Source organism: Pseudovirgaria hyperparasitica (genome assembly GCF_010093815.1).
Source record: "Pseudovirgaria hyperparasitica strain CBS 121739 unplaced genomic scaffold EJ05scaffold_12, whole genome shotgun sequence".
In the NCBI taxonomy this organism is placed as follows: Eukaryota; Fungi; Ascomycota; class Dothideomycetes; order Acrospermales; family Acrospermaceae; genus Pseudovirgaria; species Pseudovirgaria hyperparasitica.
This window is the reverse complement of record NW_022985560.1, coordinates 848,574-876,494: the sequence shown is the minus strand read 5'-3', so window position 1 is coordinate 876,494 and position 27,921 is coordinate 848,574. Positions and strand designations below refer to the sequence as shown.

The 27,921-nt window shown below is 49.5% G+C and overlaps 15 protein-coding genes across 15 annotated transcripts; 9 read left to right on the top strand and 6 right to left on the bottom strand.

The window, feature by feature from the left end:
* Positions 1-65: 65 nt before the first annotated feature.
* On the top strand, positions 66-2,270 carry EJ05DRAFT_478125 (adenine-N(1)--methyltransferase non-catalytic subunit trm6). Its single transcript, XM_033744390.1, has 2 exons — positions 66-313; positions 389-2,270. The coding sequence occupies exons 1-2, from the start codon at positions 228-230 to the stop codon at positions 2,145-2,147; spliced, it is 1,845 nt and encodes a 614-aa protein (XP_033598541.1). The 5' UTR covers positions 66-227; the 3' UTR covers positions 2,148-2,270.
* Positions 2,236-3,076, bottom strand: EJ05DRAFT_539896 (ARP2/3 complex subunit Arc18; the record flags this gene model as incomplete). Its single annotated transcript, XM_033749556.1, has 4 exons — positions 2,236-2,364; positions 2,414-2,883; positions 2,971-3,016; positions 3,071-3,076. The coding sequence occupies 4 exons, from the start codon at positions 3,074-3,076 to the stop codon at positions 2,317-2,319; spliced, it is 570 nt and encodes a 189-aa protein (XP_033598540.1). The 3' UTR covers positions 2,236-2,316.
* A 158-nt stretch (positions 3,077-3,234) lies between these two features.
* On the top strand, positions 3,235-4,109 carry EJ05DRAFT_539895 (microsomal signal peptidase-like protein 12 kDa subunit). The gene is made up of 3 exons (XM_033749555.1): positions 3,235-3,348; positions 3,401-3,460; positions 3,513-4,109. Exons 1-3 carry the CDS (start codon positions 3,298-3,300, stop codon positions 3,711-3,713), a joined length of 312 nt encoding a protein of 103 aa, XP_033598539.1. The 5' UTR covers positions 3,235-3,297; the 3' UTR covers positions 3,714-4,109.
* On the bottom strand, positions 3,710-4,786 carry EJ05DRAFT_478121 (RING-box protein 1). Its single transcript, XM_033744389.1, has 3 exons — positions 4,359-4,786; positions 4,160-4,309; positions 3,710-4,111 (listed from the first exon to the last, which is right to left on the bottom strand). The coding sequence occupies exons 1-3, from the start codon at positions 4,479-4,481 to the stop codon at positions 4,013-4,015; spliced, it is 372 nt and encodes a 123-aa protein (XP_033598538.1). The 5' UTR covers positions 4,482-4,786; the 3' UTR covers positions 3,710-4,012.
* A 49-nt stretch (positions 4,787-4,835) lies between these two features.
* Positions 4,836-7,256, top strand: EJ05DRAFT_89427 (uncharacterized protein). The gene has a single exon (XM_033750043.1). The coding sequence runs from the start codon at positions 5,176-5,178 to the stop codon at positions 6,802-6,804; it is 1,629 nt and encodes a 542-aa protein (XP_033598537.1). The 5' UTR covers positions 4,836-5,175; the 3' UTR covers positions 6,805-7,256.
* On the top strand, positions 6,758-7,337 carry EJ05DRAFT_89589 (uncharacterized protein). The gene has a single exon (XM_033750044.1). The coding sequence runs from the start codon at positions 6,884-6,886 to the stop codon at positions 7,187-7,189; it is 306 nt and encodes a 101-aa protein (XP_033598536.1). The 5' UTR covers positions 6,758-6,883; the 3' UTR covers positions 7,190-7,337.
* Positions 7,338-8,510: 1,173 nt separating this feature from the next.
* On the top strand, positions 8,511-10,392 carry EJ05DRAFT_89397 (SET domain-containing protein). The gene is made up of 4 exons (XM_033750042.1): positions 8,511-8,712; positions 8,793-9,364; positions 9,414-9,647; positions 9,706-10,392. Exons 1-4 carry the CDS (start codon positions 8,592-8,594, stop codon positions 10,201-10,203), a joined length of 1,425 nt encoding a protein of 474 aa, XP_033598535.1. The 5' UTR covers positions 8,511-8,591; the 3' UTR covers positions 10,204-10,392.
* A 179-nt stretch (positions 10,393-10,571) lies between these two features.
* EJ05DRAFT_89392 (uncharacterized protein) lies at positions 10,572-12,726 on the bottom strand. The gene is made up of 3 exons (XM_033750041.1): positions 12,476-12,726; positions 11,634-12,422; positions 10,572-11,583 (listed from the first exon to the last, which is right to left on the bottom strand). The coding sequence occupies exons 1-3, from the start codon at positions 12,635-12,637 to the stop codon at positions 10,705-10,707; spliced, it is 1,830 nt and encodes a 609-aa protein (XP_033598534.1). The 5' UTR covers positions 12,638-12,726; the 3' UTR covers positions 10,572-10,704.
* A 1,230-nt stretch (positions 12,727-13,956) lies between these two features.
* On the top strand, positions 13,957-14,845 carry EJ05DRAFT_478117 (uncharacterized protein). Its single transcript, XM_033744388.1, has 3 exons — positions 13,957-14,236; positions 14,291-14,383; positions 14,437-14,845. The coding sequence occupies exons 1-3, from the start codon at positions 14,094-14,096 to the stop codon at positions 14,552-14,554; spliced, it is 354 nt and encodes a 117-aa protein (XP_033598533.1). The 5' UTR covers positions 13,957-14,093; the 3' UTR covers positions 14,555-14,845.
* A 92-nt stretch (positions 14,846-14,937) lies between these two features.
* Positions 14,938-15,963, top strand: EJ05DRAFT_512642 (uncharacterized protein). Its single transcript, XM_033748355.1, has 2 exons — positions 14,938-15,139; positions 15,190-15,963. Exons 1-2 carry the CDS (start codon positions 15,001-15,003, stop codon positions 15,930-15,932), a joined length of 882 nt encoding a protein of 293 aa, XP_033598532.1. The 5' UTR covers positions 14,938-15,000; the 3' UTR covers positions 15,933-15,963.
* Positions 15,964-16,023: 60 nt separating this feature from the next.
* EJ05DRAFT_539888 (uncharacterized protein) lies at positions 16,024-16,549 on the bottom strand (the record flags this gene model as incomplete). Its single annotated transcript, XM_033749554.1, has 3 exons — positions 16,024-16,238; positions 16,288-16,326; positions 16,381-16,549. 3 exons carry the CDS (start codon positions 16,547-16,549, stop codon positions 16,063-16,065), a joined length of 384 nt encoding a protein of 127 aa, XP_033598531.1. The 3' UTR covers positions 16,024-16,062.
* Positions 16,550-17,258: 709 nt separating this feature from the next.
* EJ05DRAFT_502543 (uncharacterized protein) lies at positions 17,259-19,431 on the top strand (the record flags this gene model as incomplete). Its single annotated transcript, XM_033747276.1, has 7 exons — positions 17,259-17,412; positions 17,473-17,667; positions 17,723-17,794; positions 17,852-18,207; positions 18,320-18,425; positions 18,473-18,698; positions 18,747-19,431. 7 exons carry the CDS (start codon positions 17,259-17,261, stop codon positions 19,429-19,431), a joined length of 1,794 nt encoding a protein of 597 aa, XP_033598530.1.
* A 534-nt stretch (positions 19,432-19,965) lies between these two features.
* On the bottom strand, positions 19,966-20,373 carry EJ05DRAFT_502542 (uncharacterized protein; the record flags this gene model as incomplete). The annotated part of the gene is made up of 1 exon (XM_033747275.1): positions 19,966-20,373. One exon carries the CDS (start codon positions 20,371-20,373, stop codon positions 19,966-19,968), a length of 408 nt encoding a protein of 135 aa, XP_033598529.1.
* Positions 20,374-20,844: 471 nt separating this feature from the next.
* EJ05DRAFT_487879 (uncharacterized protein) lies at positions 20,845-22,154 on the bottom strand (the record flags this gene model as incomplete). The annotated part of the gene is made up of 4 exons (XM_033745648.1): positions 20,845-21,234; positions 21,309-21,654; positions 21,709-22,010; positions 22,053-22,154. 4 exons carry the CDS (start codon positions 22,152-22,154, stop codon positions 20,845-20,847), a joined length of 1,140 nt encoding a protein of 379 aa, XP_033598528.1.
* A 2,360-nt stretch (positions 22,155-24,514) lies between these two features.
* Positions 24,515-26,044, top strand: EJ05DRAFT_441818 (WD40 repeat-like protein; the record flags this gene model as incomplete). The annotated part of the gene is made up of 3 exons (XM_033742005.1): positions 24,515-25,042; positions 25,098-25,704; positions 25,782-26,044. The coding sequence occupies 3 exons, from the start codon at positions 24,515-24,517 to the stop codon at positions 26,042-26,044; spliced, it is 1,398 nt and encodes a 465-aa protein (XP_033598527.1).
* Positions 26,045-27,921: the final 1,877 nt, after the last annotated feature.

Sequence of the window (27,921 nt, the reverse complement as noted above, 5' to 3'; positions counted from 1 at the left end):
GCCGACTCTTGCATGAGTAGTGTCCGTCCAATCAAAGCGTGGGCGCCACAGCTTTAAAGCTCCCACGCTAAAGAATATCTATACGATCCATTCTTTAAGTATACGGTTTGCAGAACTTTTCGACTGTGTCGCCGCGACGCAGAAACACGGAAGCACGGAAGTGGATCCCTATTCCTATCCCGATGCCTGGCTCTTCACTCACTACCTAACCTACTCTGGCCCTGACGATGCATTCATATATCCGCCCGAATACCTATGTCTGTCTCCGTTTACCTTCAGGTGTGTTAAAGGTTACGGAGATTGTACCTAACACGTACGTTAAGAGACGCGATCTCAAGCGCATGCGTGCACACCTCCTGCTCGAATACAAGCTTATATAGATCTGCAGTATTATCTCAATAGGGAAGTATGGTTCGTTTCCCACGAATCTTCTCATTGGCCGCCCTTATCACGTAACATTCGAGCTCGTTGAGCTTGAGCACGACGAGAAGAATAGAATCGCTACACAGCTACGCATTGTTCCTGCCTCGGAGCTTCATGCCGATGCAATTACAGAACCCACGGCAAGCGTTGCCGACTCAAGGGAGGAAAAGGTAGAAATAACAAACGGCGGCGTCGAATTTGACATTGTAGGCGAAAATGGCGAGGTCCTCATGCGCAACAATCGCCTGACGGTGGACGATGCGTCACGGCAGGCATTGACCTACGAAGAGATTGAAGAGCTCAAGAAGGCAGGCTCAGGCTCAGGGAAAGATATAATTGCTAAGATCATGGCTTCGCATAATGCTCTGGACGAGAAGACATCGTTCTCACTGGCCAAATATACTCTAAGGAAGTCGAAGAAATATATGAAGCGCGTGACAATCTTACCGCTAGATGTTGCGATGCTTGTCAACACCATGTTGGATATTCAGGCGGTACGGATAATGGAAGTGCGGGAGGAGATTCTCGGCCTCATAAACAGCTGGGCAAACATTCACTATGGCGGATCGCAGAGGATATATCCTTCAGAAGACGGCAGTGGCATAATAGGAGGCGGCAGGTGGCTCTGCATTGACGACACAGGGGGCATTTTGGTCGCATCCCTTGCGGAGAGAATGGGAATTCTGTATTCTGGAGAAGACGACGAGAATGGCGATTGGGACGAGGACCAAACAGAGCAGGAGCAAGGGGCGCATGACGTGCATCATGATGTTGCACAAGAACAACCAGAGAATACAGAGCAACCAGCAGCGCGAGCTGAGACACAGAAAGAAGATCTTTCGATAGACCAGCCCCCTAGGCGACGGCGGAACTACAACTTTGTCCCCGAAATGTCCGCCAAAACCAATACTCTCACTGTCATACACTCGGCGGCGCAACCCAACCTCGGCCTCCTAAAGTACTTTGGGTACGACACATCAGCCACTGTCACAACGCATCCGTTCTACCAACACCTGAAGACGATATCGTGGCTACAACTGCTGCATCCCGAAGAAGATGCTGGATACGAAGAGCCGGAAGAAGTATCCCCTGATACTCTCGCCTCCTGGAAAGCCGGCAAGCGGGGAACATACTACCGCAAGCGACGACGCTGGGAGAAAGTTACACGCGTGGTCAATGAAACCCGCGCCGGCGGCTTTGATGGAATCGTAATAGCTAGCACTATGGATATAAAGGACATCCTCAAGCACACAGTGCCGCTGCTCAGGGGTGGGGCGCAAGTCGTCGTGTACTCGCCCAACGTGGAATCGTTGGCTGAGCTCATGGATCTTTATTCGAAGGATCGCAAGGCGCCGTATATGCAGGAAATTGCTCAAGGCAACCCCATTGATGAGACCGACTTCCCTGTCAATCCCACACTGCTATTAGGGCCTATGTTACAGACTGTGAGAGCTCGGCAATGGCAGGTTTTACCTGGTAGAACGCACCCTATGATGATGAGTAGGGGTCTTGCTGAAGGATATTTGTTCACGGCTATGCGAGTGTTCCCCGTGGATGGTAAGGTGGAAGCGAGAGGCAGATTTACGAAAAAGAGGAAGACAGCTCCTGAAGATTCAGTGCCAATCTTGAATGGCGCAGCTAAGAAGACTAATCCAGGAGAAGATGATACGTCAGTGCTCGACTCACCTGCAGATGGCGATGCCAGTATGGCAGATGCATCATAGCACACAATGAAAAGTTAAGAACACGTCCAGAGTATACAATGCTTTGTGATGTTTGTATTGCTGCTGGGACTTTGCCATAAAAGCTTACCTATTTTGGCCATACTCTGAGGCCCTTGCCAGCACGCTTTATGCGTAATTCCCATTTCCACTTCCGACCTCATTGTAACCCTCACAGTTGCTTGCCCATGAATTTTCTTTTCGTAAAACTCAGCCACCACTATAACCTGTCAGCACACGTGCGCAGAGTATCTCTTTTCGAAACATACTTTACTCGGACTGTCTCCGTCCGCGTAGACCCTGTTTAGTAACCTCACCGCTAATTCCTGCCTCATTTGGCCCATATAACCCCTCAGCGCATCTACCTCATTCCGCTCTCTGGGTGCCTCAAAGGCTTGGTTTAGCGGAAATCCCACATCGCCCGGTACCGCAAAGTTGTTGTCCAACGCAACCGTCATGACCGCCTTTTCAGCCTCTCTCCTGCTCATGCCCGGGCGGATCTTGCCTAGAATCTCGCTAATGTACAGAATTCCATAGATGAGCACGCGATCAGCGGGACCCTTGATCTCAAAGTTGCGGAAGAAGGTATTGGCGCGGAAGAGTGAAAGGATCTCGTCGAGCGGGTCATAGGATTCGTGCGAGGCATCGATTGTGAGGTCGGATTCGCCGGCGGGGAGTGGCGGGAGTTGCAGGGCCGGACCGCGGGTACGTGTGCGGAGTGGGAGGAGGGCAAAGTTTCCTTGGGATCGTCAGAGAGCGTATAAAGTAGAGATGGCGAGAGACCGGGTGAAGGTTGAGATTTAGGAGGGGTTGAATAGGCATATACCTGCTAATTGCTGGTTGGGCTCATCGAGGAACACAGAGTGATAGGCCTGACAAGTTGTTAAATATGGGATAAGACAGGGAGCACTCCTGATGGTACTCACTGGCATCTTGAGAGCCACTCAACTTAATCAAAGAGGGGATGTTGAGTTGCGCATTGCAACTCCAGTGATGATGCGGCGGTCGTGTTATCACCCAGGTAAGGCTGAAAGCGGGATACAAACTACGCCTAAGTCAGCGTACGAGAAGGGTTCATTCAACTCCAAGGGCCACATTGACCTCACCAGCTCACACCAGAAAGCTCTCTTACAAACACCCGCATACAACCAGAATGGCTGACGAACTGCTGGAGAATGTGCGCGATGCCCTGGAAGGTCAGATCGTATGTCCATCCCCATCTTCAGCGACATTGCCTTCACTAACCATGCTTCTAGGACTTTGAGGGTCAACGGTTGGCTGAACTTCTAACCACAGCCCTACTGGCTATATCTGGGGTAAGATCGGGCTCGGAGGTTTCAACCTAGCTTCAATTTAACGCGATGACAGATTATCGCCTTTCTCTACGGGTATATCGCCCAGGACATCGCTTCAACACTGTACATCGGACTCGGCGGAGCTGCCCTCACCTTCCTCGCTGTCGTTCCACCATGGCCCCTATACAACAAACATCCTATCGCATGGTTGCCGAGACAGAGCGGTGGTACCTCGGGGATCAACATACAAGTAAATGGCAAGAAAGTGAACTGAGAGAAATTGGGAGCACGGCTATTTAAGACGATACTTTGGTTCAAGAGCAGCGTAAAATACGCTGAAGTACTATTTGCACATCTCCTCTGTTGTGTTGGTGGCATCTTGTGGTGCTCCATGATGTCCTTGTCACCCGCCATACCGCCATACCGCCATACCGCCATTCCACTTGCCTGTTTAACGCCATAAAGCCATGCATGAGCTTCAGTCGACCATGTCAGGCTCAACAGTCGGACAGCTCCCAGAGTCCGTTGTTGGCTTCAGTATCATGGTCGTAACCATATCCAGACCCAGATTCTCTACCTTCCGTATTTTTGAAACTCCCAGTCTCTGTTATCCAGCGGACATACTTGACGGGTCTTAAGCCAACGTGAGATGCAATGGAAGTGGAACGCGTGCTACGAATGATTAGATAGAACTCGGAGGACTGTATGATTTCGGCATACGTTACAGATTCCCCAGGCGACTGTGCATTCTTCACTGGTAGCCGAAGCTTGATTGGCCTGGCATTCGATGCACAGATCCATGATGTGGTTGCGGCAAATCGCACAATTATCGACGACAATATCCCAGGCCCATAGCGCAACGGCATTCCACTATAAATGTCAAACAGTGTTCGACAGTAAGTTCATAAAGAGTCCTGACCTTCTTGACCTCGAAACGCTTCTTGCCATCCGCAGCTCCTTCTCCGCTGGCACCGGACTTTGATGACTTGACTTTGGTGGGCGCCGCCGATGCAGGTGCATCAGTCATATCCACGTCGGCCATATTTGTGTATGTGTTGCGAAGTGTATTGTATTCTGTGATGTCGAAGCTTTTGTAAGGTGGAGGAGCTAGGCTTCAGCGATGAGCCTGTAGGCAAGTAAATGCGATGAGCGTGGGTGCCTGGCTGTATTCCTAGCGAGCTTCAAGAGTCGAGTTTGCAGGGATATGAGGCGAGGTGAGGTGTTGCGGAGGAGAATATCCCTAAGATCTTCAGAAACATTTACGCACGCCACTTAACTGTCGCGAGTACGTAGTGACGACGGCGGGGACGTAATTATGTATAAGGTTGCTTTCAGCCTTACCAGAATAGCTCTATTATTATGCCTGGGCTATGTCTGCATTCCGAGCAAACCCCGCTAGAGGAAGCTGGATTGGGCGCAATGCTGGGCAGCCAAAAGGCCGCTTGTTTCCAGCTTCTCTGACCAGCGACGACGACACTTCTTACGTCTCAACAAGAACATTCACAGATATGATCTTCACTAATCCTTTAAAACCCTCCGACATTCAACTTCTTCGACTAGAAATCTATTATTCATACTCAAATTCACAGTACCTGCATCGTTCACCTACAACGTGTCCGCCTAAACCACGCCAACCTCAACGATAAAGACCATTATATTGCTCCTGTCGTCTTGTCCTACACATCACCGGTTCATTGGAAACTGCGCGACTTGATCAAGGTCTGCGCTTGCCTCACATGTCCACAAAGGTCTTGACACCGCCTCAAAAGGCTCCTCGCGTGAAACATCACAATTCCACCGACGAGACGATAGGCGAACCCAACACGTCACATACAACCCCAGTACGGTCGAACAGAAATCGCCAGAAGAGCAACAAACACAACCATGATCAGAATTATCATTCCGAATCTCAGGTGGTCGATTCCAATACCGATGTGGAAAACCAAACGACGGGCAATGTGACCGATGATGGTGTCGCGGGCTCCGAGAGCGCCCAGAACATGAAGCGTAAGCGCCCTCCCAAACCAAAAAGAAGCCCATATCATGGGAACGAAGGGTATGGCTCGCCACCGTACAGACATTCTGGCCATGCTGTTGTACCAGAGCCGGTACCTGCTACAACGCCTGGTCCCAAACCGATGGCATACGCTGGTCCTACGTTTCATGCTTCTCCTGCACCTTCGACTCTTCCGAAGCCAAGGTTCTTTTCGAAATCAGTGCCTGCCGATGTGAACGAATCCGGCCTCCAGGCCCGTATGGAGGCAGATCAAAGAAGAAGTCCACCACCTGTTGGGGAAGAAATCTCCGTACCGCCACGGAACGAGGAGTCACCTTTGGATTTCCTATTCAATTCAGACCGAGAACAGAAAGCGAAAAGAAGTAGTGGGGTCTTGACACCAAATAGCAGCACCCTCGACCGGACTGACTCACGCGAAAGTTCTTTCGGTGGTTTGTCCCGGCAACACAATCGACAGCCTTCAGCCGGGTCTGGAAGGTTGTTCCCTATAGAACTTGAAGGAAGCGATGCCAATGCTTCTCGCCATGGAAGTCACCCTAGGAGCCCGAACGAAATATTTGCGTCGAATCGTTCCAGAACTTCTCCTTCGACACTCCCACGTGCCCGGAATCCCTATCATGATCAGGAGAATATGACTCAATCTCTGAAAGCCAAATTATTTGGCCCCCCTGGACGAGATCCTCAGACAGGCGCCAAAGCCACGCCAATCCGGTCCGACTACGTGCCAGAGTTTCACAGTCCTTCTCCATTCAACCGTCCCGGTCCAGGCTCCCGAAGCACATCCGGTCCTGCCACTCCGGTACAGCAGCAGCAAGATCAGGTTCCTATGCTTGACACATACCACTATGGGAACCGGAACCTGTCGCCTCTGTTCAAAGCTGCGCAAGGCGACACTAGGCAACGATCGTCAGGTCTACGTCAAGAGATTGCATCGCCCCAGCAACCAAGATATTCGGCATCATCCAGAGACGCCGTGCCAACACCTACTTCTCCCGGCCGCTTTGGTCCTTTGCCTCATGACGTCTCCGCATTCTCCAGAAACTACTTGAAGTCGCACATATCCAATGCAAGTCCAATACCGGGAGGCCATCAAAATGCATATACGCAGCCTGTGCCACGTTACTCAAATCCATCTCCAAGTGGTCCACTATATAAGTACCATGCATCCTCAGTTGATCTGGTTCCCAATTTACCAGATAGAGCACCCTATAATCCCACTCAACCAACCGGCTACCGTGCAACTTCAGCTGGCGCATCAGCTTCTCCAGATGTCCAGGATATGGAATCTAGACTTCGCCAGATGTTGAATTTAAGTGGTAGCAACGGCAGCAATACTGGCCTGGGGTAGAGGCAGTTTGGTCATTTCGATTTGAAATTGGCGGCACGAGTGTACTGTGATATTTGAGCTGGGATTCGATGGCGTTGGGATGGTTTGCATACCTCGAGTTAAAGAGTTCACTTTGTCATTCGCGGTACCTTTGTATTCTCCTTTTCATTTCTGCCATTTCCTATCAATCTTTATTTCTGCATTTCTTCTTGTTATGTTCTCGTCACAGATCGAAACCTGGTGTTTGGATGATTCATTGGTGTGCTTTTTGGGCCTCGTCAGAATGCATGGGTATTGGCAGTCCTTTTACTGTATATTCTGCCTTGATGACAATGATCGACATCTAGCACGAAACCTGGGTTGGCTAAGTCAGCTCGCCAAGAGCGACTCGGGAGCGATCAGGTAGAACACGATTGGCTCTTTATGAGATAAGATATGTTCGATACGGTTCCGCTATGTAGTCGATCAGGACCTTACATATGATGCGGCGATGACACCGGACAAAATAAAAAAGCTTGCAGCGCATGCGGCAGCGACCTTAAGATGGCATTTTACCTAGGTAGTGTGTGATATACTATGCGTGAGATATACGTTGGACGTACCTGCGTACAGTGAAGGGACATTAATCCAGGACACTTTACTGCCTGAAATGTGCCTGAAGTGTCACTCACCAGACTAATGTCCTAGCACGGTATCAGTTGAATGCGGATACATATGGGTCAAATCGAACAGGTTACGGCTGAGAAGCCTGACCAGGAAGATGAAAATCACGCGAGCACGCGACAGAGAGCCTTATTGCTTGGAAACGAAATGATTGAATGCCTCGTACCAACATTTCGAAAACTTATTGTGAAAGCTTATTCGATCACTTTTATCGGGTTATATATCAGCAAAAATAGTGGAGGAAAGTCCACCGGTCAAAATTCGAATGCTCATATAAAGAGAGTGGATACTTGTAGTAATCCAAGTTTACCTTAGGACAAGATGATATAGAGCCAAGCTACTTCAGCACAGTTCAGGGTATAGTTTAGACTTGAATTATCTCAAAAGTGATAGGTTAGTGTACGTAGATCTTGTGATAACGAAGTTTAATGTAGACGTAAGTTGGGGTAATTCGAAGAAGAAGAATCAACGGGAGACATGACTTGTGAAATAGAAACAGTGAGTTTAAGTATAATGGACTCAGCTTCCCACTCAAGGAATACATTTTATCTTGCATTTCAAGAGGCTTTGTTAGATGAAAGAGCAAGTCTCTAAGGTCTACAAGTCCCCCACATAAGAGAGCTCTTCTATAGCCGGGGACTAGCTAACTCGTAAGGCAAATTTGAGGTGCAGATTTTTCCCAGAATAAATGATAAACATGAATTTTGACAGTTCTATTAGTGATAGGAACCCTTATGAAAGGAATAAAAATTCAATTTAAAGCTGTTAACATTAGTTTTCTCAGTTCTGTGCCATTACACCAGGTCCAGGCGGAGCCCCTGACCAGTTACTCTCCACCTCGAGATCTTGTTCGAGATAGTCTTGACTATATGCTCTAGATATCTTCCATACCTAGCTGAGAATAACTCATGATGAATAAAAAGATAAAAGCGGCAATGCGCAAGTATAAGGAGGAACGACCTAATTAGATTTTGGAGACTTCTGCCAATATCATGCCCGTAGCCAATGAGACGTTGGACCGTTGGACCCACTTTGCATCATTAGCGAGTGCGCCTACCGACCATCTTATTTAGTAACTACAACTTAAGACTACTCTATGGAAGACACCGCTTTTTACACCCACAAATTCATAATTGCAGCTCGATATGATTGAGTTTGAGGAGAGGTCCCAAGCCTTTCTGTCCTGGCTGTCTACATCGTCTGTATCGCTCAACAGTAAGATTTCCTTGGCAGACCTTCGGAGCCAACATGCTGGGCGAGGTGTTGGTAAGTCTTGCAAAACGAAGAAGCTCTTCCCTTCATAATTACTTTTGACTTCCAGATGAGCTCTGACTGACTCTATGTAGTTGCCACAAGCGACATCATTGAAGACGAAATTCTCTTCACTATCCCTCGCGAGGTCATACTCATTGCTGAGAACTCAGACCTTTCGGCAAAGCTACCGCAAGTTCTAGAAGAACTAGATTCATGGACCGCACTGATCCTTGTCATGATGTACGAGCACCTGAAAGGTTCCGCTTCACCCTGGAAACCATACTTCGACGTCCTACCTCTGACTTTTGATACTCTCATGTTTTGGACACAAGAAGAGTTGGAAGAACTACAAGCCAGTGCAGTCAGAAACAAGATTGGGAGGGATTCGGCAGACAAGACCTTCCGCGAAACGATACTACCTATATTTCATTCGAATGGCGCCATCCTCTTCCTGAATGGCAACTTCATATCCGATGAGGAGCTGCTCAGCCTTGCTCACCGCATGGCCTCAACCATCATGGCCTACGCTTTTGATATAGAGAAGAAAGACGGAGACAAAGAGTTTGATGAGGAAGGATACACTTCTGATGAGGATGATGAGGTCCTTCCGAAAGGAATGGTTCCTCTAGCCGACATGCTCAACGCAGACGCCGATCGAAACAATGTAATTTTGCCCGATTCTCTACCCACGAAAACTTACTCATTGAACGCAGGCCAGACTTTTCTACCAGGAAGATGCACTAGTGATGAAGGCCATCAAGCCTATAGCTGCGGGTGAGGAGATCTTCAACGATTACGGCCCGCTACCCAGATCAGATCTGTTGCGCCGCTACGGATACGTCACCTCGAACTATGCCAAATTTGACGTTGTTGAAGTCTCGCATGAGATCCTAATTGATACTGTGGCCCAAAATGGCGCGATATCACGCGAAGAGATAGATTCTAGAGTATGTGTGATCTTTGCCTTGGTGTCACCTATGCCGAGCCCCGCTAATCATCATGTAGCTCGAGTACCTTGACGGCGAGGGGATCATTGACACAGGCTATGATATTTGCCGACCAGTCCCCGGAGAGCCGATACAGGAAATCTTCTCGCCTGAATTGCTCACAGTTATTGCGGCTCTTTTGATGCCTACCGCAGACTTTGAGCAAATGAAGGAGCGCGGGAAGCTCCCTAAGATTGGGAGTATATCTTCGAAAGTAGCCAGCCTACTGTCGAAGCTAGTAAGGAATCGTGCAATGCAATACGCGACAACCTTTGAGGATGATGAAGTCGCACTCAGCTCACTGCTCGCAAGTCATACTCAAAATAATCTATCACGCCATTCATACCGAATGCAAATGGCACTGGAAGTCCGACTAGGTGAGAAGTCTGCACTCAGAGAGGCTGAGCAAATTCTACAACGACTGGAAGCCACCGCGATCGAATCGGAGAAAGATCATAAACGTAATCCAAGATTTCACACTGATGATGGATCAAGCAAAAAACGTAAAGTTGGCTAAGCGTGCAGCGTATGCGATAGATCTTACGTCTCAGTTCTACTGACAAAAATCACGACTTTTCGGCGTGATAGCCGACCCGTACCTACTACAGAGTACATCCGCATCCGATACACAGGCCAAAGTTCTCGCTCGCAACTGCCACGAACACCATCGCTGGTTAGCCGCTGCCATTCAGCAAGCTGATGACAACTCTCTAATGTACATACAAAATTGCCTCCCACGCCAGTATTGAACATGAGCAAAAACTCCGGGCTAAAACACAGGTGGTATCTTGTAGCAGAACAACATCCAAAAGGAAGAGATGATGGGAATGGGAATAAGGGAAGAAACAATAGGCGAGACCATGTTCATGTGAGCGTGTGTAAAATGTTGCCCACATGCCGATCGATAGTTACGAGGCGGCTGGTTGTCCTTTCGCAATCGAGACTTTGAACTCGTCTTCTTCACCGAAACTACATTCGCCTGCGAGTAAACGATGGGAATCGGTGGTTGAGAGAATACTCAGGCTGGTGGAGGTATCAAGTGTTGCCCAGACGCTGATCGATGATGGCCAGGTGGCTGTCCGCCTTGACTTCTTCGTAATTGAAGAGTCGAAGTTGACCTCTCCATGAGGACTCTGTACTTCATATGTGAGTCCGAATGTGGATCGATAACGTAGAGCTCTTCGTCCTCGTCGCTGTCTCTATCATATTTAAACCGGTCGAATGTGCGATGAGCATCATGGTCGCTTATCTGACGCTTAGCCGTAGGTCGATCGTACATTTCTAGATCGCCAAACGACCGCTTAAGTGCCCGCTGTCCAGGGTACAGCGATTTGCTTTCTTTGTGAGACGGGGAAGTGTAGGCTCTCGGAGCATAGAACTCATTGGCATTATCACGATCTCGCTGAATGCCTCGGCGATCAATCATGACACGGCCACCACGACCAGTACGACGCCGAAATGAAGGTCGCTTTTCTGGATTTTCCCAGGGAGGAACGCGAGACGTTTCATACTGCACGTCAAAAGAATCTCTACGACGTTTGCCTACAGTTGTCTCATCAATGTCCATGGGCTCACCTTCCTCGGAGGCGGGTGGAGTCGGTAATGCGACTACGATTGCAGGCCTAAATGTGGATTTCAACGATTGCTCTAAAGGAGGAGTTATTGGTCGCCAAGTCATATCGACGTATCCCTTGTTCCAATCTTGATGCTTGTTCAAGTTGTCATCGATAAACGATGTGATCGATTCCTTCTTTCTTGCCTTCTGGTCTTGCAGGGAAAGAAGATCGGAGTCGAAAGGACGACCGTCAGCACGTGGCAAGGGCGTCTTCACACCCAAACCTGGTACACCACGCTGTGCCATATTCGGCTCGGCCTTGGGCTTGGGCTTCTGTGCAGGCTGGAAGGTGTCAACAATCTGTGACTGTGATATGGTCTGCCGGTACTCACTTTCTGGTTGATGAGGTCGTCATCGTCGCCTTTAATGTTAAGGGTTCGTCTCATCTCCCTGACGGCCTTCCTTTGCAGGAACACGTCTCGCTCGAGCAGAAGCGCCTTATGATCTGTTTGCACCTTGATAACAGTCTTGCGCATGAGATCTCGAGCCTGCTCAAGTTGCCACCTTAATGTATTGCACTTTTCAGTGGCTTGTGCATCTCGGCCGCGAGTCTTCCGTGTCTGCCGGACCTCTCTGCGTCTGAAGCAAACATAGGGGTCTGCGTCGTCCGTTTCTACATTGGTCTCAAATTTCAAAGATGGTGACAATGAACGATTACCGTTCGCTACCCTCCTTGACTTCCAATGCTCATATACCACTTTGGCGAATGTCCGAGCTTCCTCGGGAACTTCGTCGCTCATCGCTGCTTCCACGTCGTCATATGAAAGTACTGGAGCGTTACTGACAGCAGCATAAGGCTGTTTCGAAGCAGCTGTCTCTTCAAACGAATTCATCAATATCTCGAACTCATCCACGGTGCATTTCAACTTTTCGTTCCTCTGGTTCGCAACCTTCAGAAATACGAAATCACTGTGGTCCGCAGTGTATGGACATCCCGTTCCGTCCTCAACGGTCGAGGAGGTACGAATGTAAGTTGCAGGCTGTTTGAAAGCTTTAGGATAAAGCTTGTCGTACTGCTTCTCATTCTGCACAACATCAGGAGTAGGTATGTAAAGTTGTGCAACCTTGCCACCCACGGCAGCAGCGGCAGAAGCAGATATCACAGCTTGCAGATGATGTTCCTGTTGGCTGTCAACGATAGGCATCTTAAAAATTATCAGGAGCTATTACGCACAGTCTCTTCAGCCTTTTCAACACCAGTTTCTACTCTTGGGACATGCCTTTGCGCTTCATCATCGACGAGACCGTCAACTTCGCTCTCTCGCAATACTGGCAAGCTCTGCTTTGTGGAAAGCTTGCGCTGTCGAAAGCGCTGGCCAGTTACTCGCTGCGCCATGATAATGTGGATAATCTGCCTGCCTGGATGCCTGAGTGTCTGAGGCAGAAATAGAACGAGGCAAAGGTGAAAGCCAAGGTTTAACGATCATCAAAAGCGATAGCAAGTTATTGTATTTATCGTGAGTCTCGAAGACAGCTGTGAAGACAATAATGTTTGCAGCTTGATGACTGCGCAGTATGGCTTTGATGGAAAGTTGCGTTGGAATAGAGGTCTTGGCGGAGTTGGATGCAGAATTTGGTGAGGTCGAGGTGAAGTTTTCACCGTTGCAGCGGGAGAGGAATGGGCCTCAGATGGACGACCCAAGCGACCATCAAACGCGTTGCCAGCTCGCAAAACTCACCAAACTTCGTATTACGACGAAACCAGTAGTGCTGAGATGATTTATCGACTTATTTTGATGACCATGACGCGTTGTGGTCGTGATTCTGGATGGAGAAGTTGTCACAAGTAGCTGGGCAATACGGTGGATAGCGCTGAGGCGGGCGGGTCAAGTGGAAGCAGTTGGGAGCCTGGGAGATTGTTTTCGCAGGGTTGGGGTTGGCACTTGCACTTGCTGGCTGGGGCCTGGGGCGGGCGGTCGTGGGCGTTGGTGACGAACGCGACCTAATACATACAGTACACCAACGCCCCCAAAGCACCCGACGCCCAAATTGCCAGAACCTCTGCGCCCACCTACCCGTACCCTGCCTAATTAGTGAAGGGGCGCCAGATCAAGCAATCGGCACGTGACCTTGTTTTCTTAGCCGACCCGCAACTTACCTGGTTACAGCACCTAAAAGCTCAAAGTGATGGGCTTGGTCGTAGGGCAGCAGGTTAATCTGCTGTTGATAGATGGACGAATATGCAATACCATGTTCAGGTATATGAGGTTCATTGTTAACAAGCAGCTTGCTTCTAGGTCGATTTCACGACTACGCGCCGCCAGCTCACGACTCGTATAATCTTCATCCTTGGGTGCCATGCTGGTACCACATCCAACAATCCTTAAACATTTATGTTGCTGTTAGTGCCATGCAAAATAAGTTGAAGACAAGCCGACAAAGCAATGAATTTCCATTATTGCCACGAAACCTATCAAAGTCCACATCCTACTTAGGAACCTACACAATATATCTTGCGTTTGTTGACTTGAGACACATCTACGAAGCATTTGTCAATTAGACTCTAGAATAGCATAGACAAACGGGACGTCGTCTTATAACATGCAGAACACTGCAGTGACGTTGCTCGCTAAGGTTCCTGGCCGAAACCGTTGTCCCGCCAACAACATCGGTAAATAGTACACTTATATTGCCCTAATCCCTGCATGCAGGTAATTACCCAGTCCTTACATACACCGAATTTAGAATACGCATAACGACTTCATAAATTCCACTCTGAATCTTTCAACCCTACCGTTACCTACAAACATCAGCTATAGTGGTGCAGCCTTTTCTTGCTTTCCATATTCAGCATGTCTTCAACCATCCTTGCCGATCGCGACACCAACCTTCCTCCCACCAATGCCTCAATCGACACTAAGATACAAGAAGCTCAGAAGCCACAGACTATGGAGTATCATCGTCAGGTGTTCGAGAGTCGGCTGAAGAGTGGACAGTAGGTTCGCCTGACGGTGCACCTGAATGATGCAAGACTAATGTGCATTCGTAGGGCTCAGCAGACTTACGTCTCACCATCGGATAACATGCTTTCTCCTGCCTCACAGAAGCTCAAAGACTTCAAGAGCAGACATGGTCTCAAGAAGTAAGGATTGTGTCTGATTGACGCCAAGCACCCGTGTTGACGAAGCTTCATAGGTCCAAGCCGCAGACTCTGTTCGCCAAAACGAGTGCGAAAAAGTTAGAAGCCGCTCGCGACACGCCTATGTTCGCCGATCTCAAAGATGCTGCGAAGCCAATTGACACTGAGAAGTGATGGAATTATCTACACTGTTTCCAACACCACAAAATGATGTGCTGCCTTGGAGTATGATAAAAGGTTGATTGAGCTCCTATTATCCCGCGAGCCATACATAGGAACAATAAAATGCGAGGGATCGGCGTTGCACGGGTTCGGTATAGGTTTGGTCCTCATGATGTACCATAGACAACCATGAATACTGTTGGTGGACACGTAGGGTCGTTAACGAAATTCTGCATTAGACATAAGACTACAGACTGCTGAGACGCAACAACATATATTCAAGAGTCTGGTTACATCATTGAATACTGCTGAGGAGACCTGTAGAAACTAACCTGGTATTAAAGCTTATCTAGTCTGGGTCCTGCAGCCGAGATCCACCGGGCTCTCGACCGTCCATATCTCCCACACTTCAGCTATACGGAATTTCCAATCATCCCAGACCACAAGGATAACATGACATGACATCCGGAATCGATAGTTCCCCTGAGATCATCTCTCAGGATGTCTCCTCCAGTTCAGAGAGACAGATGTCTCAAGCTGAAATAAGTGATTCACGGATCCCCGCTAGCTCCGCTGTCTGCCTTCCCAACTTTACAGGTGCATTACATGGTGGATATATCTCAGTCGGACTCTAATTTCATATGCAGCACTCCACTCGCTAGTACTTCTAGCTGATTCTGCCCTTCCTCTGGGCTCCTTTGCATTCAGTAGTGGTCTAGAGTCTTATCTTGCCCATCGCACAAACAAGTCATCATCTGGTAGCAATGGAGCTGCGTTCCATTCATTTCTGCGTCTATCGCTCTCAACTCTGGCGAGCACAGCTTTGCCCTATGTCTTTACGGCATACCGAAGGCCTTCACGCCTAGAGGATCTCGATAACGACATTGACGCCAGCACTCCATGTACGGTAGCTCGTCGCGCAAGCATCGCGCAAGGACGAGCCCTGCTCAGTGTTTGGGAGCGGAGCTTCAAGCCTCACTATGGCGAAGCAAAGGATGAGGCGCTGCGACCAGCCATCGATGCTCTCAAAGCCTTTCAGTATAAGTTGCGCAACGCTGTTGAGGATATACCGGGTCTAGGGATCAATGCACACCTTGCACCGATCTGGGGAGTTGTCACGAGAGCCATGGGTCTTTCCTTACAGGACTCAGCATACATGTTCCTATTCTCTCATGCCAGGACCGTGATCAGCGCCGGTGTGCGTGCGAGTGTGTTGGGACCTTATCAGGCACAGCACGTGCTTGCCATGCCGGAGTTGCAAGAGATAATCAGGACATTGTTAGAAGCGACGTGGAATACAGAGGTAGAAGATGCTGGACAGACGATTCCTGCCATGGATCTTTGGATTGGCAGGCATGAAAAACTGTACAGTAGGATATTTAATTCATGACATCGCAAATCGAGGATTGAATTCTGTCTTGGAACTGATGAACACCTGAACACCGTGCAATGGTACCATCGCTCCAGCCCGTGTATATCTGGAAACCTTCCCATGGTCGTTCTAGTAATAGCGAGCAGCGCTACAACCTTCTCCGTCCGGATTTCGCCAGCTTGTCGCCCGGCTTGTGTCGTGACTTGAAGGCGATCGTGTTTCTCGGCTTCTTGTACTTCGAGATTCTTTTCTCGACGCGTCCGCCTTTCTTCTTGGAGCTTGATGATCCCGTAGTGGTTTTCTTCTCACCATCGATGTCCATTGCTAGACGGAGTAAGTATACATCACCTTATGCTTCTATGCATCATCTTACCTTCACCCTCGACATCATCTGCATTTTTCTTCTTGGTTTCTTCAATGGAATCAGCGCAAATATATATCTGAAACTCCAGAATCTTTGACTTACCCTCAGTCTCGACATCCATCTCATCCCGCTCCGGCTTTGGCTGCTGTGCCAGTTCTAGCAGTTTTGCCGAAAGCCGCTCCGTGCGGGCATCTTCGACAGGACCAAACGTCTTCTTCCTCAATTTCGTGTTGTTTGACTTAATTCTGCTAGATCTGAGACCCTTCGCCATTCTGAAAAACGATTGGGGATTATGAAAGGAGCGCGATTTGCAATGTTCGAAATTAATTTTGGTACGAAATTTGAATCTTATCGATAAGCTTACGCACTAGCACCGTGGCTGTGGAAAGCGAATCCAACCTCTTCTAGCTTGAAGAATTGGTGATGTAGGAGGCCACAACGTCACCACTCTCTACAGTTTAGACACAACCTGAAATGTTACCCATATATCCGCTTGGAAGTTTCAAAGGAAAGAAAACGAGGAAAAATTTGAAGAGGAGCTCGTGTTGTCGGTTCCAGAATATATCCGAATTCCGTGATACTGCTGTTAGATTGTGTGTCCTGAACAGGGTTAGCAAAGTGAAATTTATCGCTTGAACTGTGCCAATGGCTTGCGATCATCAGACTCGATTACTCTCCATAGTGAATCAAGTCTTTAGCACTGTTGTCAAAGGGGGAGTCGTAGTGTTTCGGGCAGGCTACGGCCTCCCTCTTAACGCCGCTGCTATTCTTTCCTCCGCGCATCGCTCTCTGCATTTCACCTCTCGACCCGACCGCCTCCAGGATTGTGCGACAGAGCAAAAGGCCACGGAACCATCGAAGTCCGCGTCGGAAGTCTCTCGAAAGCAGTTCTCATGCCTCTCGCTAATGAGCCTCGACTTGACCGGATTGCTACTTCTCACGTTTGCTTCGTCGATCGCGAGCGTGGACCATAGTCAGCAATGGCGACAGCTGGACCGGGACTAGCCAGTCATGCTCAGGCTCTGACGCAGAGGATCCAAAGGTTTACGAACCCAGAACTGAAGGAAATTTGCAGAAGCGAGAATCTACAAGTATCTGGTACAAAAGCCGTGCTTCAAAGGCGGATAGGCGATCGTACGTTGGCTAAGCGGTAACAACCTGTCTATACGGTCACCATGCTAATGAACAAACTAGATATCAGTTTACTTGTCGCGGAAGGCAACGCTATCCGTTTTGGTAATCTACGTAAAAGAATCTATGATATAGCCGGAGGGCCCCCGCCAGCACCTATACATTCCACGATGCCACCACACGCGCCCCACGGTCGCACCGTGGCGAATAGCCAATATGGCCCACCACTTCCTGCTTCTGGCCGGTCGCAGTTTCACTGTATGTTCATTCTGGCGTCTTGAGAAGGACATATGAGACTGATTGGTATCTACAGCAAGAATGATGTTCAAAGATTCTCCGTTCATAACGAGACAACAGCTTTTGGCGCAACCGCTACACCTATCAGGTATGTTTACCAACAGCACATATCGGCAACAGAGACAGTTCCTAATGAGATGAGCAGCCACACCGTCCGGTAAAGGATCTTCCTCGACGCCGATTACCCTGACAGGAGAAATTGCACTGCGCTTCAAAACAGAGGGGGATCTGAAGATATTGATATATGCGGCACCGGATAGCCCGCTTGGAGGCCAATATACCCATACTCTAGTGGATATTGCCTTTCCCCAACATATCGAAGTCAGGGTTAATGGAGATGAGGTGCGGCATAATTTCAAAGGGCTTAAAAACAAGCCCGGCTCAACGAAACCAGCCGATATCACGGACAAAGTCCGAAAAAACGAAGGCTATAAGAACACTCTTACAGTCACGTATGCGTACACGGACAAGGCAAGTCACCCGCCGTCGCCAACAAAACAGGTATGTTCAAGGAGACGATGCGTGCTGTGAACCTCGAACTGCACTCATATGTTTTCTGAACATAACTTATTACGTTTGGCATACCAAATCTTTTTATACTAATAATGTGTAGAAATGGGTGTTCGAAGCACATCTTGTACGCAAGCACACAGCTGAAAGTCTTGCTAAACGAATTGAGCAAAAGGGTGTATTCACGAAAGAAAAGGTCCTGAGAGATAGTAAGTAACCAGATCCTTGGGCCGATATGTACTTATGCAGGATACAGTGCAAAGGAAGGCAGAGGACCCAGATATTATCGCAACGTCAAGTGTAATGTCCCTGAAGGATCCAGTATCCGCGTCACGCATCACATTACCCTGCCGGTCAAACGTCTGTTCGCATAATGGCTGTTTTGACGCTACTTCATTTCTTCAGCTTCAAGAGCAGGCGCCAACCTGGGCATGTCCACTGTGCAATAAGGCGATATCATATGAAGCTTTGGCTATCGATCAGTATGTTGTTCAAAGTCTGACTACTTCCTTCATTAACGCAACGACTAGATATTTCCAGGAAATTCTGCAAAAGACGTCGATTTCAACAGAGCAAGTCACGATCGAGCCTGATGGCCGATGGCACACCGGGGCAACGGAAACGCCCAATACAAGAAGCAACGGAAAACAGCCGATGCAGACTAACTATGATGACGAGGACAGTGATGATCTTGTGGAGATAACAGATCTATACATCAAACCGGCATCATTGTTAATCAAGGACGAGGCCTTCGACAGGCCCAGCAATGCTCTACTCGCCAGCACGCCTCCAATGTCTGCTCGAGTGTCAGCAGCCCCAGGAACTGGATCTGGGACCCCTCGAAGTGGCGGTAACGGAAACAAGAGGAAAATTGAAGTAATTGATCTCACCTTTTCAAGCGATGAAGAAGCTCCTCCGCCAAAGCGGCCTGCTGCTGATGCAACACGAAGGAGCATGAATGGGCTCAACAGTCCGTACACGAATGGGAGCTCTGGCCGTACGTCAAATGGCTCTACATCGTATAGCACGCATGCGCACTCAAGACCATCTAACACTGGTATGCCGTATCGCGAGCGCTCCCACCATGCCTACACTCCTCCCACCTTGCCTCCTCCCCCTCCACAAACCATTCCTCGCGCATCGGACTATTCATCTGCCAACTACAGATCTCCGCCCCCGGCCCATCGATCGTATTACTCTCCGCAGCAGTACTAGGAGCTTGCCGCTCAGACATATGCCCTTTACTAACAGTGTTTGGTATAGGCTGAGGAATCACTAGGATTTTTCTCAACTTTCCCTTGTCGTGGTTTCATCTTATTGCATGTGCAATATAGGCTTTCACGGTGCGATTTCATGGACGGCAGGAGTATCAGCATGGCGTTAGGCACAGCACATTGGACCGGAGAATCGCGGCGCACTTTTTTCAAACTATATATCTTTGATGACCGGGTGGGCTTCGTCTTTCTCGATCTTCGTTGCGGATGTTTCACATATCTTGAGGCCTGGAGGATGGCTACGGGCCCTGTTCCCGACGTGAGATGCCAGCGGCGCGTTTTTCAGGGGGGAAACGGTTGTAAAATGATTGATTCACTCATGTTCTACTATAATGGTTTTATGGTGTAATCGAATCCTCGTTCTATGCTGCCCTTTTCGACTTTTACGTCGGTACCCTCCCTGTTCTCCTTATATACGCCTTTTTCCTTCACACGTTCGTCAACCATCCATCTATCCCACCGCACCTTATATCATTCACACCAAAGCTCCTCCCACGGAAAGCCCGTCACCCACACCGCGAAGCGCAGCAAGAGAAGCAACAGCAAACGTGACATTCGCCGCCACACCCGCGCCCGCGCCCATCGTTGTTGTTGTCGTCGTTGTCGTAGCCGTCGTCGTCATCATCATCGTCATAGCAGCCACATGCGCTGCCGCAGCTGACCGAAGCACCAGCACCGCCAACTGAGCGAGCGCAAGGACAAGCACGAGCACGGTAATGTATCCGATGGCGAAGATGGCAATGTCGCGCAGGATGGTGTGTATGGCGGTGCGTAGGGCGCGTATGCTGGCGTGGATGGTCGCGAACATGGATCTGGCGATGGGTGCGAGGATGGGCGAGAGAAGGAGGGAGAGGAGGAGGCTGGTGTGGTTTGTGGTGAGCATTTTTCTATTGGTTTTGTTGTTGTTTTGTTGTTGTTTGGGGTTTTTTTATGGATGGTGCGTTGGTGTATCGTGAGGTGTGTTGAGAGATTAACGGATTTACGTATTGACGGAATGAAGGTGTCGGTGAACGAGTGGACGCAAGTATGGACTTGCTCGATTTGTTGGTGAGGAGTAGGGGGAGAGGAGAAACGAAGTGAACTTTGTGGAGGATGCAGAATATGTTTATATCAATACACGTGGCTCATTGGATTATCTATTGACTGCTGATATTCTCCGCAAACGGGGGCTGGGTGTTGCCATGCGCGCCCACGGAGAAATGTGAGCCAGTGCGAAGCTGCATATTCTATTAATATTTGGCGGACATCCTCGTTACGGTCATTAAGTTTCCCCCCTCCTTCGCTTCGTTATAGTCAAGTACATGGCCAAGTCCGACTCTACTGGTTCTAGCCTCAGCCTCCCGAGTTCTCATTCTCATGGCCCGAGTCCTAAAAGATCATAACTTGGACTGAATACCCACATCCCTCGTCGTACGGAGCTCGACTGCCAAATAGCCACCGAGTGTCCGAACCATATGATTGTGGAAATATATCCAACCAGCCTCCAAAACCTGTTTGGCCGGAGACCAAGTGCTTTCCCGAGTTTGATCACATGATCTTCGATAAAGATCATGACGGCCTGCGACATGAAAAATTCAAATTCGCGGTTAGTGGAGAAGTCCCGGTGCGTGAGCATTGCGGCAAAGCCATGGATGGCGCCGGTGACCAGAAAGCCGGCGAAGAGCTGCGTGTACCTGGACCCAAACGTGCCTTTGCGGAAGCGGAGCACGTCGCGTGCGAGCCAAGTCCCGATGCTGGAGGCTTGCTTTGTGTATTGTTAGAGAAATGTGCCGTGGTAGGTCTGTTGACTGGGACGGAGGGGCCGGGGAGGAGACTTACACGTCGCATCATCATGTGCCATACGGTGCCCCAAGACTTGCGCACGGTGTACATTTCTTTTATATCGCCGAAAGCTGGGAGGCATTCCTCCACGGGGTACCCGCATAGTACGAACAGGATATTCAATATGGAGATGCCCGACTCGACACTTACGTATATGACGGTGATGTTTACCCAGCACAGCGCGAAGCTTTCTGCCCATGACGCGTTCTCGAGTCCTACGCTTGGCTTGATGTGCTCGTTTCCTTTGTATACGCCATAGGGGGTAGTCGCGAGATAGGCTACGATTTGGTCTTGCACGAAGAAGAAGACTGCTGCGCGGACAAGCTTGTTGAGGATGAACTTGCTGCGGAATATGAGTCTCATGTGGGACTTTGAAGTGACGGGATTCAATACTGACCTAAGAGGATATCCTGGTGGATAAGAGCGAGGGGCCTTCTCAGGTTGGTGTGACCAGCCAATACCTCGCGTGTTGAATTGCATTCGGAGTGCAAACCAAAACCTGGCGAAGAAGCCTTGTGGAACCTCATCTGTGTCTGCTTTTGTGGCCTGAACTGTTCCTGCTTGGTGAATCTTGTGCCATCTCTCTTTGTCAGGGCTGGCCAAGATGATCCAGTCGAAGTAAATAAAGCATAGTTGTACGAGCCAGTTGTTCATGCCATACTCACGGGCATAGGATGACAGGTGCTCTCGGTGCACAGCCTGTGCCACCAGAGGTACTAGGAGCGGTAGAGTAAGACATACTCGATTTAGTCCCGGATGAAACGAAAAGGCAACGAACAAAGTCAAGTAGAACAAAGGGATGTGAGATGACTCAGCAAAGATGCCAAGGATGTATTCAAACATTTTGATACGGCTGTCGAGGAATCCAGGAGGCACAGACTACCGTACACCATGGTGGCTATAAGTATATATATGTAGTGCATCGTGGAGACTATTACACCAGATGTCAGATCAGATGGCAGACCAATTGAAACATACAGTGTGGGATCAGATCATGCTAACTGTCAACGCCAATATTACCTAGAGAGGTAAACGAGCTGCGGGCGCAGTATACGTCGGGTTGATCGCGATAACTCAGGGCCCCTGTTACATTATCCCATACCAATCCTAGAGCCTTTGGTGTCTTGGTACTGGACGTAAAGACGCCTGCACCTGCAAGTTCGCTTCATACCTTGCGTGTCTTGCCATTACTACCAAGTCATTACTTGGATCCTGGACGCCAAACAGTCCCGATTACGACGTCGTTCCCAACACGGGAGGCCATTTCCTGCAGATGCTGCAGATGCTGCAGAAGGATCGCAAACATTACCAGCCACCTGGTCAGCTTTAGCTCTTTGGCTGCAGAATGTATGTCTTCCAATGATATACGAGCTTGTATAGATAAGGGGGGAGGACTTCATGTTTGGGCTAGGAGGCAGAGGTCCAAGTGTAAAGAGGAGCTAAGGTGACCGACTCCCGGCTATCCATCTAAGTACAATGTGTAGGCATGTTTTGATAGAAGAAGGATGAGGTAGGAAGACGTCATAGTGGCAGGAGGGTTGGATGTGGTTGTGGTTATATAGAGAAGCACCGATATTGATAGAGTTCAGCTAGTTGCCTATCTAATTGCGTATGGATCTATGATATGTCTTGCAGGCATTCGGGTGTTATAGAGCAGGGGTTCTAGTCTTGTTCCAACCTGTTACCATACCTTGTCAGGTTAGTCAGCAGATGAAGTGGTTAGCGTATCCCCAAGTGAGTCCAGCGCCAAAACAACCCCAACAACCCCCAAGGAACCCCACACTTTGCAGCCTAAAAAGGACGGAAAGGGCTCCCGTCTTGGCCCACGCTCGCGCCCACGCAGGCCCGAAGGTTCAAGGTTTGACGCCCACGCCGGCTGCCGACAGCCTTAGCCTTAGCCCTCGTCCTCGCTATTTCTAGGGCACTTGCTTGTGGGTGGCAGCTAATTACTGACTAGCCTAGAGGGGCCAGGATTATTAGCTAGCCTGCGCTTCAATCGTCGCCGCCCCGTTAACCCGTTGTCCCAGATCCCATCCTCTTGTGACACTGCAACCTCATCTCTCTCACCACCACCTTCATTGGCTTCTCATCCATATCCTTTTCATCGCTGTCGCTCCGTTCATCATCGCTGTCGTCCTCGAGACGCCTGTCGCTGTCGACAACGCTTCCCGTCCGTCAAACTCTGCCTTGTTACGTGCATCAGGCGCGTCCTCGGCCCGTCCGCCTTGCGCTGCAATTGAAGTCTCTTTACCAAAGAGCACCACCTTCTCGCCTCGATCCAACAAACACCGCAAACGAGCTGTCATATCAGCTGATTCTCTTCGGACTCTCGAGCTGTAATCGCCGCAGGCACTATTTCAGCATAGAACGCGCGATCGAGCCTACGATCAACAACACGACAAGATGTACAACGCCCACCGCGGCATGCCTGTACCAGGTGCGCCTGCAAATGGGCGTCTGAACGAGTTGCTGGACCAAGTGCGCCAAGAATTTGAGAATGAGGCAGCTCGCAACGTGGATTTTGAAAGACAAGGTAAGCGACGATCGGATTGACCGCAGGTACGGACGTTGATTGCTGATCTCGATGCGCGTTTAGTTGCACAGCAGGTCAATGAGATGGAACTCATCCGCCAAAGAATCTTCCAGCTCGAACAGCAACAGGTTCAAGTCAAAGAAAAGTAATACTGCCACTTCTCGATATATGATCGCACATCATCTAATCGTGTCATCAGGTATGACGCCGACCTCGCGCGCCTTCAGAGAGAGCTCGATGCTCGTGGAGGACCAAGTCACCTCGCTCAGCACGGCAGCTCGCAACATGGTGGTCCATCGCAACCTCAGCCCCCTCCGTCAATCGGTCACGGTCCTTCAAATCTTTTTGGTGGAATCATGGCCGGAGGTTCTGGACCTGGTGGTCAAGGACTCGCGCCGCCTCCCCAAGAGCCTCAGGGTCCTCAAGGCCTCCCACCACATATGCCACAGGGACCACCAGGACTCAACCCTGCGCCAGGTCCTCCCCAGCATGCTCCATTTCCCGGATATCAGCAACCGGGCCCGGCAGTGAATGGTAAGCACACTCCTTTCTTTTCTCTCCAGTCTGCATATTTGATTCCGCAACCTACCGATGCCAATAAAGGCAATACTGCGGTAGGAGTGCTGATTTTTGATGCGCTTCAGGCTACGGCTCTCATGCGTCACATCCCATGTCGTCTCCTGGAGCTAAACATCGTCTAGGTCGAGGAGGTCCCCCCGGAGGTCCTGCCACTCCGCAGCAAAATCCTTCCAACCCATATCCTGCCTCGCCCACAGTTCCTAGGCCACCACCAACCCCGAGCCACCCAGCCAGCTATCCGGGCATTCGTCACCTCCCTGATGTCGGGAATACATTGGCCGACTTGCATCCCCAAGATCTGCCAGACGAGCTGAAGCGGGAAGGCCAAGACTGGTTTGCTGTGTTCAACCCAAACACCAGGCGATCCCTTGACATTAACCTGAAACATACCTTGCCACATCAAAGTGTGGTTTGCTGCGTACGCTTCAGCCATGATGGCCGTATGGTTGCGACGGGTTGCAACCGCTCAGCTCAGATTTTCGATGTCGAATCTGGCAATTTGATCCATCATCTACAAGACACGTCTATCAACGACGAGGGCGATCTCTACATCCGTAGCGTCTGCTTTAGCCCCGATGGGAGGTTCCTCGCGACGGGTGCCGAGGACAAGGTCATCAGGGTATGTTTCCTTCTATACTGCGTCGAGGCTTGATGGAAATACTAATATACCCTAGGTTTGGGATATTCACGCACACACCATCAAAACCTCTTTCACCGGCCACGAGCAGGACATATACTCACTTGAGTTCTCTCGAAATGGTCTGCTCATTGCCTCTGGCAGTGGCGATCGCACAGTCCGTCTTTGGGACCTCGAACAGGGCACTCAGAGAATGCAATTCACCATTGAAGATGGCGTCACCACTGTCGCCATATCCCCCGATAACCGTTATGTCGCTGCCGGATCTCTTGACAAGAGTGTAAGGGTCTGGGACACGACCAGTGGGTCATTGGTAGAGCGCCTTGAAGGTGAAAATGGCCACAAGGACAGTGTCTACTCAGTGGCCTTTGCGCCAAACGGTCATCAGCTTGTCAGTGGCAGTCTAGACAAGACCATCAAGATGTGGGACTTGAGTCAACCCGCACCCCGTCTCATGCAACATGCCGCGAGACCCAGTGGTAAATGCACACGCACTTTCGAGGGACACAAGGACTTTGTGCTCTCTGTGGCTGAGACGCCTGATGGCGCGTGGGTTCTTTCTGGCTCGAAAGATCGTGGAGTCCAGTTCTGGGATCCAAACACGGGCGTGGCGCAGCTCATGCTTCAGGGACATAAGAATTCTGGTGAGTTCACAAAAGCTTGAGGCGGCGACCTTGAGAGTGCACTCGGCGTGAGAACGGGCTAACAATCCATTCTTTAGTGATCTCAGTCGCTCCAAGTCCCATCGGGGGCCTCTTCGCCACTGGCAGTGGTGACATGCGTGCGCGCATTTGGAGGTCAGTAATTTCTTTACGTTCTGCCCTACATTTCTTCCGATCATTATCATCGGCATCACTACTTATCTCCTTGCGATTCTGTTTCCCTCTCTACCTTACGCCGCTCAATCTTCCCCTTCCTATTCTGTACAAGCGCCTCGACCCTGGCACAGCTACTTGTCATCCTCGTCCCTGTCCAGCACGATGACCCCCAACGTGGGTTGTTGGTGGTGGCAGTTGCACAGAGCCCGATATATGGTGACCGTAACACATCGCCTACTCTTCCACGGTGACTTGTTACTCACTTTGTTCTCGCTGCTATGGAACGAGCATCAAGCAAGTAGTTGGGAGTTGGTCAAGTTGTCATCCTTGTTCGATACCTGTCCAACTCGCTCATCGTTGCCACACTCCACGGCTGCTGCTGTAATTGTTGGCCGCCTCCTGCAGCGGATGGCCTCCTCGATGATCGCGGCACATGTCAGCCTCCATCGATATTCATCTTCTTTTTGTTGTCATTATCCTGTGTCCTCTTATTGGTTACATGTGTCGCTGGTATTTGCTAACTAGCCTGCAACAGTTACGAGAACTACCGAGGACCTCAAGGGCCACCTCCGCAGTAAACACCTTCAACAAGCTACTTACTCGTTGGAGAGTCGGGACGGCACAGATCAATCGAACACGAACGATGGCTTCTTCGCCTGTTCTACCCACTGTATCTCTATTCAGCTCCTTCATCGCCATATTTTGCGCAATACATGTGCAGCCGTGTCAACACCTGTCTTAACTATGGTCTCCCACCACTAGACCTGGACATTTGCATTGAGCTTCAAATCTGGCAAGCGAACTCCACTAATTACATTATTCGATTGGTTTTTGGGCCCATCACTTTTCGAGCCAGCATTTGGAACAGCAGTGGCGCAATACGGATCATCCGAGGAATCTGTTTTGGATCTCGCTAAAATCGACACTTATTAAACAGTGATGAAGGATATCCTCCACCACAATGGCGGGGATGTGTGCACAATGTGCGCCATCTGCCGTCGTTTTATATATGCAGGTGCTCGAGGAGAGCAGGATTGGCTGGCGATACGATTATATCTAAAGGGCTTGACTTTTGAGGGTTGACTACTTCCGTAGTTGTGTTATAGATGGTTTATTATTCTTTTATGTGCATGCTGTTTTGACGTCCGGGTCTCCGTGTCCGTGTGTTTGTGTGCCTGTGGCTCTGGCACATGCGGTTGTGTATGTGAACAAGAGTTCGTCTGGCCTCCACTCTAGACGGTTTTGGCCGGCTGTGGAATAGGACCCGCCTATTGCACCGAACGAACAATATTCCTCTTCATCCTCCACACTCCACACAGCTCCATGTTGAAATCCTGTCTCCACTCGCCCCTATTCATCTCTCACTCGTACTCTCCTGTCTGTGTCTCAATACATATACACAGACACAGCGCTCCTGGCAACTGATCTACGAAATACTACCCTCCCCCTCGTCTTGGAATATGCGGCCAAATTCGGACCTGTTCATTCCCATGAAAAAAATAGTCTTCTTTTGGATGTGTTGTTGGTTCTGATCTCGGTGCTTGGTGCTTAGGAACACTTTGTTCTGTTTGTTTGTTTGTTTGTTGTCTTGGTTAGGGATGTAGGAATAGTGTAGTCTTGGGTAGGTAGAAGGAGGAGGGGGGAAAGGGAGGAAAGTAAGGAATGGGTAAGAGAGAGAGGATCAGGGGGAGTAAAGAGGAGAAAGAGGAGAAAGAGGAGAAAGAGGAGAAAGAGGAGAAAGAGGAGAAAGAGGAGAAAGAGGAGAAAGAGGAGAGGTAGGTTATGGTGTTATCACTTTCATCTCGCTTCGATTTGAAGGAAGTTTGGGGGGTTTTAAGTGTGTGTGTGTGTGTGTGTGGTGTGTGTGGCGTTGGGTTCAAAGTTATGAATAGGGATTGGCATAGGGGTTGGGATAGTAGAATAGAGGTGGATGTGAGTGGTGTTGAAATACGGAATGAATGAATAGCTACGTGTATTGATCTGTGCACATAAGGTGAATATGTGTGTATCTGGAGTTTTACATATATATACTATACTATATAC

Bases quoted from the DNA above. Each gene is read 5' to 3' on its own strand.
- EJ05DRAFT_478125 (XM_033744390.1), top strand. From the start codon at position 228: ATGCATTCATATATCCGCCCGAATACCTATGTCTGTCTCCGTTTACCT. The intron at 314-388 runs GTACGTTAAGAG...ATAGATCTGCAG, and splicing joins ACGGAGATTGTACCTAACAC to TATTATCTCAATAGGGAAGT.
- EJ05DRAFT_539895 (XM_033749555.1), top strand. From the start codon at position 3,298: ATGGCTGACGAACTGCTGGAGAATGTGCGCGATGCCCTGGAAGGTCAG. The intron at 3,349-3,400 runs GTATGTCCATCC...CCATGCTTCTAG, and splicing joins ATGCCCTGGAAGGTCAGATC to GACTTTGAGGGTCAACGGTT. The intron at 3,461-3,512 runs GTAAGATCGGGC...ACGCGATGACAG, and splicing joins CCCTACTGGCTATATCTGGG to ATTATCGCCTTTCTCTACGG.
- EJ05DRAFT_478121 (XM_033744389.1), bottom strand. From the start codon at position 4,481: ATGGCCGACGTGGATATGACTGATGCACCTGCATCGGCGGCGCCCACC. The intron at 4,310-4,358 runs GTCAGGACTCTT...TGACATTTATAG, and splicing joins AGCGTTTCGAGGTCAAGAAG to TGGAATGCCGTTGCGCTATG. The intron at 4,112-4,159 runs GTATGCCGAAAT...AATCATTCGTAG, and splicing joins TCGCCTGGGGAATCTGTAAC to CACGCGTTCCACTTCCATTG.
- EJ05DRAFT_89427 (XM_033750043.1), top strand. From the start codon at position 5,176: ATGTCCACAAAGGTCTTGACACCGCCTCAAAAGGCTCCTCGCGTGAAA.
- EJ05DRAFT_89589 (XM_033750044.1), top strand. From the start codon at position 6,884: ATGGTTTGCATACCTCGAGTTAAAGAGTTCACTTTGTCATTCGCGGTA.
- EJ05DRAFT_89397 (XM_033750042.1), top strand. From the start codon at position 8,592: ATGATTGAGTTTGAGGAGAGGTCCCAAGCCTTTCTGTCCTGGCTGTCT. The intron at 9,365-9,413 runs GTAATTTTGCCC...CATTGAACGCAG, and splicing joins CAGACGCCGATCGAAACAAT to GCCAGACTTTTCTACCAGGA. The intron at 9,648-9,705 runs GTATGTGTGATC...ATCATCATGTAG, and splicing joins GCGAAGAGATAGATTCTAGA to CTCGAGTACCTTGACGGCGA.
- EJ05DRAFT_89392 (XM_033750041.1), bottom strand. From the start codon at position 12,637: ATGGCGCAGCGAGTAACTGGCCAGCGCTTTCGACAGCGCAAGCTTTCC. The intron at 12,423-12,475 runs GTGCGTAATAGC...GACAGCCAACAG, and splicing joins TTGAAAAGGCTGAAGAGACT to GAACATCATCTGCAAGCTGT. The intron at 11,584-11,633 runs GTGAGTACCGGC...GACACCTTCCAG, and splicing joins ACGACCTCATCAACCAGAAA to CCTGCACAGAAGCCCAAGCC.
- EJ05DRAFT_478117 (XM_033744388.1), top strand. From the start codon at position 14,094: ATGTCTTCAACCATCCTTGCCGATCGCGACACCAACCTTCCTCCCACC. The intron at 14,237-14,290 runs GTAGGTTCGCCT...GTGCATTCGTAG, and splicing joins AGTCGGCTGAAGAGTGGACA to GGCTCAGCAGACTTACGTCT. The intron at 14,384-14,436 runs GTAAGGATTGTG...GAAGCTTCATAG, and splicing joins AGCAGACATGGTCTCAAGAA to GTCCAAGCCGCAGACTCTGT.
- EJ05DRAFT_512642 (XM_033748355.1), top strand. From the start codon at position 15,001: ATGACATCCGGAATCGATAGTTCCCCTGAGATCATCTCTCAGGATGTC. The intron at 15,140-15,189 runs GTGCATTACATG...TTTCATATGCAG, and splicing joins CTGCCTTCCCAACTTTACAG to CACTCCACTCGCTAGTACTT.